At 56.0% G+C, this 9,314-nt stretch overlaps 1 protein-coding gene across 1 annotated transcript; it reads right to left on the bottom strand.

Annotated features, from left to right (window-relative positions):
- Window positions 1-530: 530 nt before the first annotated feature.
- On the bottom strand, window positions 531-8,863 carry NCLIV_000720 (putative DHHC zinc finger domain-containing protein; the record flags this gene model as incomplete). Its single annotated transcript, XM_003879563.1, has 14 exons — window positions 531-836; window positions 1,130-1,535; window positions 1,967-2,053; window positions 2,713-2,840; window positions 3,363-3,522; window positions 3,859-3,932; window positions 4,290-4,539; window positions 4,878-4,970; window positions 5,596-6,149; window positions 6,781-6,879; window positions 7,126-7,224; window positions 7,430-7,537; window positions 8,049-8,258; window positions 8,495-8,863. 14 exons carry the CDS (start codon window positions 8,861-8,863, stop codon window positions 531-533), a joined length of 2,943 nt encoding a protein of 980 aa, XP_003879612.1.
- Between the last annotated feature and the right edge of the window lie 451 nt (window positions 8,864-9,314).

Genomic DNA, 9,314 nt, shown 5'->3' with positions numbered 1-9,314 from the left:
AGCATGCAGACACAACGCTCCTCAGGCGGCGAGGATACTTCTGACACTGAAGGCCATTCACACGACGAACGCCCACCCCATCTTTAGACGAGCCTCGAAAGGCACACACAGAAAGCTGGCAACTCTCTGTCACCAGAGACCGCTAAAACGAATTGTCCGTTTTGTTCATCGACGAAAAAAGCCGTATCGTTCTTCTGCGTGACAGCGGCGTATTTTTCCCTCTAAAATCGAGAGAACAAGTCGACAGCAGAGAAAAAGCACACTTGCCTCCTTTGCTGTTTAACCTGCATCATCTCTCACCGCACACGCATCGCCACTGCACATGCCGCTTCCCTCGGCCCCAACGGAAACCCCTTCTCCGCATCACAGAACTGCAGGAACTGAGCATCATCTGAGAGAGTGAAGGAGACGCTTCGGCCTTTTTGATTCTTCCCTTTTTCTTTCTTCCTTGTTTCTTCGCAAGCGCCAGTCCTTATCCTCTCTCCTCGTCTCGCCCTCCGGTTCCTCTCGTCCGTGTCCGAGGGACTTGTCTACAAACCACCGTTGAGGCCAGCACTCTGTACATACACCGGCTGGGTGGCCGCGGATATAGGATACGAGAAGATCTGCTGTCCGTTGACCGCTTTCTGGTCTGAAAAAGCCTGAGCGTTCCCAGGATACGATCGTAGAGGCGGCTGCAACTCTCCGGGCTTCATACAATGCGGAGCGGAAAACTCCGCCGGGGAGGGGGGGCACGTGGCCGAGTTGACCGGCGAGGCGAAGTGCATGCCCGGTCCGTACGCGTTCGGGTGGGACGCCGTCGTGGAAGCGTCGGAAGTCAGGTACAGGGGCTGTGACTGGAAAAGGGTGAACCAAAGAGAGGCCGACACTGAGAGATGGAGGCACGAACGGAACCAAGCATGCTCGGCCGAGAGGCGAGACCAAAAAGGATCAGGTGCACCAGAACGTGTGCGTCGACAAGCCCCGGTGTATCTCGAAGGCGCCCATGCAGTGAAACCGAATTTTGGAAAATTTGAGACTCCAACGACACCTGCAACCGGAAAAGGTCCTTCGACGCAGACTCTCCCACAAACCGTTCTGGCTGTCTTCTGGTTCGTCCCTGCCTCTGTTTCCCGTCCAGTCCACTTACCGGGAGGATCTGGTAACCATGGGAACCAGCGCCGGGCGCAGCCGGCGCATGCGAAGGGAAATGCACTGCAGACGGCACGCGGGAGGGCGGGGCCATCGTGGTGCTTTCGGTCAGAGGCGTTCCAGGCGCAGAGAAAGAAGCGAGAGGGTAGTTGGCCGGATCTGCGTAGAAAGACGGAGGCTTCGCGTAGCGCTCGAGCGACTGCGCCTGGTGTTTCACCAGCGACGCCTCGAGAGTGCCGTCTCGGATGGCCGATGCTGGCGACGGCGAGGCCGTCAGCGGGAGGTACGAGCCGGAGCTAGGCCGAGGCAATGGGGGGAGAGACGCGTGGCAGTTGCCGCCACTCGCGGGTCGGGTGTATTCCTCGTCCAGCAAGTCCGAGTTGCGCCAAAACAAAATCGCGTTCCTGTGGAGAAACCGTGTGCAGACACACGCGACCCCAGACCGACTGCTGTGCCGTTCCTTTCGGCAGGAAAATGCAAAGGGAAAACGGGATTCCCACGGCGCACGAGCAAACTGTCCCCACGCGTATGAACGACCTTCCACGTGCGTGTTCTTGCGTGCATGGACACGTCCAGCAAACGTAGAAGACAGAGAGACGCACGGTGTGTCTCGGAAGCGGGCATGTATTTCTCTCTCTAGTGAGCGCTTGTCACCCGTGCCTCTGCTCTTGGAGACTTCTGCGCGTGTGCGAAAAGCATCCCGGCTGGTTGACGCAGTCCGTCATCTACGCTGGGGTTTTCGTCACTGAAATGCTCACCGCATCCGCCAGCCGCCTGGAACACATACCTGCGGCCACCGGACCTTGACTGCTTTCAAACGGCCCGAAAAACCTACCTTATCATGCCGACAAACGACAAACCACGAAAGTCCCACAGCCAGCCGCTGGTTCGGTCCATGAAACGGCGTCGAATGTGCTCGGGTCTAGAAGCAGAGACACAAGCTCACGGAGGAGACGCCACTCAAACGCCTCTGCGGTGTATGTCCACTCGCTGGCCTCCACAGGCCCCCTCAAACGTGCGCGAACACGCGAACCCTTCTCGCGCGGCCCGTCGCGGAAAAAAAGCGACTAGGATTTCGCGTCCTCTCGCTCCGCAGGTTTTTGCCACGATTCCAGCTCCCAGCCCACATTTCCTATAACCTCCCCACGCCACAAGTTTCGCTTGGCTTCAACGCAATCGACGCGTGTTTGACGGCACTGAGGGAGAAAGCTGAAGGCACCGTTTCGTAAGCCGCATCCAGTTCCCTTGCGCTATTGAATGTCTCCATGCCGGCACGACAGCTTTTGGCCGTTCCACCGGTGAATCCGACACATCTTGAAAGGAAGAGAAGCAAGAGAATGTGTAGTGCCTGCCAATTGCAACAGGCGCTCTAAAAATGCTTTCTAGGCGTTGTCTGGGGAGAACGGCGCAGGCAGCTAAGAAAGAGGCAAAGAAAAGAACCTCGCATTCTCACAGGGCCGAAGTTTGACCGGTCATGAACTGATGCGCTGCTCTGGAAGTCGGCAAGACGCCGTGGAAGACTCGCCGAAAGAATGAAAAATCAGAGGTTTTGCGACACAGGAATGTGAACGGAAAACTTACTTCTTAAGGTACTCGTAATAGGTGACGTTGGTGAACATGACCCGAGTGGTTCGGACGAGAAGGTACACGACGAAGACGAGAGCCATGGAATTCATCACGACTGCACAGAGAGAAGCTGCCATCCAGAGCTGCAGAGACAGTGGAAGACGGAAACCAAGCAAATCCGGTCCTCTTTTAGATTCTCTTCTCCAGGAACACAGGGGATCTCACACCATCATGAACTGAGTCCACGTGGAGAAATGCATAGAAGAGAATACTCAGACCGTCGAGGGAATTCCAGGCAATGCACACCACGTCGATCTGCATGCGCGGAGCTGTGCGCACGAACTACCCAGCACCACGCGGCACAGAAATATATATATATATATATATGAATATCGATATATCGATATATTCACAGTTATATCACGCTGCGCTGTGTATATATCTGGTTGTATGCAGATGCGTCCCCTGCCTTCTGAATATTGAAGGTAAGAGGAGAGACCAGAGAGAGGAGACCAACCCGCGTTCTCGCGCGCCCCAGGTTGTGTGATGTGGCCTTGGCGGAGTTTATCTGACGTCTGCCGCATGCAGTTAGTGGCATCAAAAGCCTCGCCTGCTGGCGTAACACGCGCGACGTTGAGCTGCCGCGTTCTTTCTCAAAAGCTCACCAGTTGGTTTAAGTGCAGGAAAACGTGGGCGCAGTAGCGAAGCAACAAGTGCTCGTGCCACGTAAGCAGACTCGCCAAGGAGAGCAAGAAGAACCAGAAAGGCTGGACGTTGTTGCGTGCAATGCATGTGTCCACCCAGACGCAGTGATGGTCTTGCCGCCTGAAACCGCCGACGCAGGCGCATGCAAAGAGCAGGAAAAACCCTCAAGTACATCTCCACAGACGTGGATGCGCTCTGCTCCGTATTTACGCGCATCGACACATATCTACATACATAGATACATATACATATTCAAACATATACAGTCATATACATATATATATATATATGCATAATATAAATGCGTTTAGAGACAAGCTACGGATGAAATGCATCTGGGAGAGAGAAGACGCGTGCGCGTTTCTGAGTGGGTGAAGAGAAGGAAAGGACGGTAAGGCGTGAGAAGCGCAACGGAAACGACAGTTTCGCGCGAGGTGAGACAACGCGGGGACTTACTCGAGACAGTGGCCGCAGTCCGCGCAGTGATGGATGCGAGGCGTTTTCGTGATAGCGCAAGTGACGCAGACACTCTGCAAAGACAGACAAAGTCGAGAGCGCGGCCTCGTCGAAGTATCTTCTCTCTGGGCGTTTCGAACTGCGATGGAGGGCTACAGCTCCTCAGCCTGTCGCCCTTCAAAACGAAAATCTACGGGTGCACGACCACGCACGAATCGCTGTAGAAAAAAAAAACAGACCCACCAGACCTCTTTTTTCATACGTTTCCACCTGCATCTACATGTATATGAATGGGCATATGAAAACCACAGCCACAGAGATCTTGAAAGGCACTGTTTTGAGGACATCCGTGTTTCCCTTTCCGGCGTTTCTCGATCTTTTTTCTGTTTTCGGGGTTGCTGTCCTTCTCCACGAGCTGCCGAAGGCCTCACTTTCAGGGTCGGAGGGCCAGTGAGGACAGCCTCCAGGTACTCCTGGGAAACGCGCTTTCTCCTTTCAGTCGCCACTCCGGGCATGAGCGCCACGACGTCTGCTCGGAGGGACTTGAGGGCCGTGACGAGGACGCGCGTGTCTTCTTCTCGCCCGGCCACGAGCTCCGCAGTCGCGAGACCGTCTTGACTCAGACAAGGCAGCGGCGTTCGCCGCAGCTCCTGTAGTTCCAAGTTTAGGCGAAGTTGCTCTCTGGAGAACAAGGGACAGCACAAAGAAAAGCAACGCGTCTGAAACGCAGATACACCAGAAATACAGAGGCATTCATACGCGCTCTCCCACGCATGACTGCGCCCAAAGCCACGCGAAGATGCCGGTTTCTGGATCTACGGGCGCAGCTATCGACGTACGAATCTCTCTCTGGGTGTGTCTCTGAATCCCTCTGAGTATCTGGATACGCGTGTGCACGGCACGTCCGCGGTGACACACACATCACGGGGCGTATGTCTGCGCATGCAACAGGACCTCTGGCCAGCTGTGAATGCATGCGTTAGCCAGGACATGGGCCGGTGTCGGAATTTGTTAGTCACCTTTCGAGCTGGAGAAGACGGTAGTGGTTCGGGCCAAACGCCGACACTGTGGAAGGCGGGGGGATTTGGTCGAGGACGTTCGGAGTCATGACCCTGGAGAGCGCGCGCGGGCAAACAAGAGCGAAAAGGCAAGCTCTCGACTGTAGCGTCTACCAAGTGTCTGCAGGAGGCCCTCCTCTGTGCATAGAAGTTATAGTGCGTTGGCCCGTGGGGGAGGATCCCTCGCTGTGAACACGAGAGAGCGCGCCTCTGCACACCGCACCCGACTTCTCCCCTTCTCGACCTTGAAACGCAAGCACTTTCCCTCGGCTCCCTTTCTCGCTTGCCCTCCCTCTCTTTCTGTTCCCCTTTCCCTGCCACGTGCGTGCGGGTGCGTAAAACAACCGTAAGTCTCGTTTCGCCGTTTGCGATGAACCTGAGGGTAACCTCACTATATCTCCATCGAAATCTTCCGTGCCAAGCCAGCATCACGAACGCACAGATCACGCCTAGACCCTGTAGCGTTCCGACACTCTACACACAGATACTGTCTTTGGACAAATGACGCGCGATCGAGAGCTGCCTAGCTCAAATTGAAGGTTGCGGCCTGACGGGTGTGCGTGCTCGCATCACCTGTTTGTTCAGAGCACAGGAAAGCGCACTCACGCGCGCAGAACGGCTCCGTGAAACACCTGCATGCAGCAAAAGGAGCACCCCCTCTCCCCGTGGCGACACTTACGGGTAGATCGAGTCATACTGGTCTTTGATGAGGTTCTTACTGCCCTCAGCCACCCCGGCGTCGCGCGAGTACGTGGTCCACCAGCAGAACTGCGTGAGTCCCCAGAGGACGATCCAGATCGTGCCTACGTCCCAGAAAGACGCCACGCCGAGAGCCTGGAGCTGGGACAGCGCGTTCACGAAAATGGGGACGTTGAAGAGCGTGATCGCCCAGTAGAGACTCGCGTAGCTGCTGCGGAGAGCGCGCGTGTAGCCGCACAGTTGGTACTGGAGTCGCCAGGTCAGCAGGAGAAGGTACGAGAACCACTGGCGCTTCACCAGGCACCGCTGCAACACCGTCATTCCCGGGCACTTCTTGACCGGCCCCGTCCAGGGCCGTTCGCGCATCGTCTCAAACTGGATGCCAATGTCTGCGCTCGTGTCGATCAACTTCACGGCTCCGCGTTCGCACAGAAACTGCAGGGGATCGTCCTCCGCGGAAAACCCGCCCGTCTTCGCCACTGCTGCATGCAGCACCGTGCCGCCGGTGTGGTCTCGGTGGTTCATGCTCGCGCCCTGCAGAAAGCATGCAGACGGGGCGAGGCGGAAGACTTGCAGAGGCGAGACGGACTCGGCCAAGGCCGAAAAACAAAACGGAACGGAGACGACTCAAAGAGCAGGGGGACGCGCGTCCTCGGCAAGAGACGGGGAAAGCCAGACAGAGAAAGCTAGACAGGCAGAGAGACGCGCAGAGAGGAGAAAACGTAACGCGGAAGACCCGCGGAAGGACCGCGTCAGGTGGAAGCCTGTGCCCGAGTTTTCGGAGTAAAAACGAGAGGCGATGATCAAAGAGACTTTGAAACATTCCAAAGTGTCCTTTTTTTCGAGATGCATGAGGAGCCAACAGGGACGACGCCCGACCAAGAGTGCATGTGACATGCCGTGCATGCGCCGGATCCAAGCGATATAACAGACAGAGTTACGGACGTGATTCTGCCTTCCTTGTGTTCGTCTAGGAGCGAAATGGCTAGTCGACGGTGGGGCGGCTGTCTTTCGAGACAGGGAAGCCTCAACCGACGCGGTTCAAGCGCACCGCATACGGGCGCCTTCGACTCATCAGGGAGGCGAGGGAGTTCGGAAAGAGCAAACGCCGCAACAATCCAAGAAAATGTACACTTTAGCTCTAGCTGTGAAGAGCTGGTCTCACCCGGGCCACCAGCCACTGCACGATGTGCGGGTTTCCGTGCTTTGCAGCTAAGAAGAGCGCTGTATATCCCATCGAGTTCTGCTCCTCCAGAGAGACACCCTGAGAGAGAGAAAAGACGGCAGGCCACGCCATGGTGAATGAACTTGTCAGTTCCCAATAAAATGCATATGCTGAGGCAAATACGTACAAGTGGATAGGCACTTCGAGAAGTCACCTGCAGATACGACCCACGTGAACGTTTCTACGCGTGCCTGGAGGTACCCTCCTAATCGCAACTTCTTGCTAGCAAAAACCCGGATGTGGGCAAGCCCGTTCAGCCCCCGCCATACGCATCTGCCAGCTTACTTGGAGATACATGAACTCGAGAATCTTGAGGAGTTCATGGGGCCGCTCATCATGGGTGGCGGCGGCTGTTGCCAGGAAGGGGGTCATGCACGTTCGAGACTGTGAGAGAAAAAAAAACCGGAAACCAGAGGCGCGTTGAGGGAGCTACGAACAAAGGCGTCTTTTTCTGTCCCTTCACTCCAGCGTCCTATTGCAGAGCTCCTCCCCTCTGTGTCTTCTGGGCCAGATCGAGGACACGCCCCGACCCGATGCTCTCTCTCTCTGTTCGACGAGCTTTGTAGCTCGAACTCTCTCATCAGCCTACCTGGGCAGCGAGGCACCGAGGGCCCAGAAGGCTCACGAGGAAACGCACAACTTCGAAGTGTGCGTTCCTCACAGCGAAGAAAATCGGTGTGTCGTCGTTGAGAGGGTGCTAAACACCCACAAGCAAAAACGCACATGCCGAAAAAGTTCTTTGGATTTCCATGAACGGGGTTATATATTATATTAACTTCGCTCCCCATGGCCTGTAGTAAATTAACATTGAAACGTTTCCAGTGCGACGTTTGAACGTAATGCACCACCACCTCCTGATAGCGGTGGCAGCAGACTCCCGAGCGCGTAGAGACAGATCGAAGTTTGGGCAGAAAGGCCTATGAAGAAAATGCAGTGCTACCTGGTTTCGAGATGGCACGCAGTCAATGCATCGCAGAAAGACGCATTTTTCCCTCGCACGAAGCAAGGCGGGAAACTATTCCTGTGGAGAGAGACGTGCGCATGCAGTCAGGCAGTCGCCACCTCGGCTTGCTGCAAGACGAACGACGACCCGTAACACGCAAATTTCTTTCAAGGACCACAGCTGACTCTCTCTGCCACTATCCGGATTCGAAAGCACACCAGAGGTCTTCCACGAAGGATTGCGTTTTCTGCGCGGATGCACTTACCCGTGCTTCTGGGTCCATGTGGTACTCCGAAATGAGTTGTTTAATGACGGAGACGTCTCCGAGAAAGCATGCATAGTGGAGAACGGTAAGCTCCGTTAGAACGGAAGTGACAGCAGCGTTAGTCTGCGCTTTGGACACGACGATCAGCTGGCGTACGAGCCCCATGAAATGCTCGGGCTGCCGGCGGCGGGCTGCCTCGACAAACAGGGCCTGCAGAAGGAAAAAACAGCGAGTGGTGCAGTGGCCAGGAGACGCGACCGTTTTGAAAAGGAAACTCGTCACCATCAAGACAAGAAGTGACTTCTCAAAGGCAGCAGCACGGAAGCTTGCAGCGGCATCCACAAAAAGAAGTCGGATATCGCTACTTCCTGACTGGAGTCATGTCCACCTCTGGTCGACACAGGGCGAGGCCGACTGCATCAAAAAAGACAGAACGTTCCTCTCACCTCAAACGCGCCGATAGGCGTGGCCGCATCGACTGCAGGGAGCATGCCCGATTCGTTCAGCTTGTTTGTTGCCTGGTTTGCCGCCGCTTCGGTGCTCCCCTTCCGACTCAGCAGCTGTGCTGCGCGGGGGTCTGAGGCGCCAGCGAGGAACGCCGACGAAGGGAATCCAGTCTGTGCATTGGAGGCAGAGACTGTCTCCGGCGAATACCTTGGAAGAGCGGCGGGAACAGCGGAACCATGGGGCATGGCAGAAGTCAGGGGTGCGTAGGTTGCCGTGTATGCGGCACTGCTGGGACCCGAGGGGGGTGAAGCATCCGGCGAGTGCACCGGGCTCGGCTGTAAAAGCGGCTGCGCAACGGCGGAAGCCATCCCGCAAGGACGAAAGTGAGGGGGGAATGCGAAGAGAAGTCAAGGGGGTGGTTTGGCGGAGGAGAAAAAACGACGGAGGCCAAAAAGTATCTGGCGCCGCGCCGCCACACAGCGGACAGCTGGTTGAGCGCTCGAGGGGGGGACCCCGGCAGCCAGCGAGAAAGGCGCACAAGGACGAGTTGAGACAGGGAAAGAACCTTTAACAAGCTCGTAAATTGGAGAAACCAAGCGGGAGAACGTTAAGGACGGTCAAGACAGAAACTCGAGGAGCGGCCGGGCAGCGCGGCCTGCGGATGTCCGGAGAACTCAAGGACGCCAGACGACAGGAGGGACGCGGGCATACACTGGGGCGCAAATGGAGTAAGTGAACGAATCGACAGCGAGGGGAAAAATCGAGAAAAATGATCGGTTTGACAGCGAGAAAGAATGGAAATGCAGGAGATTGAAATCT

The sequence above is a fragment of the Neospora caninum genome, chromosome Ia (genome assembly GCF_000208865.1).
Source record: "Neospora caninum Liverpool complete genome, chromosome Ia".
Lineage (NCBI taxonomy): Eukaryota > Apicomplexa > Conoidasida > Eucoccidiorida > Sarcocystidae > Neospora > Neospora caninum.
Note: the sequence above shows the minus strand (reverse complement) of the source record. Positions and strands in the feature narration are given on the sequence as shown.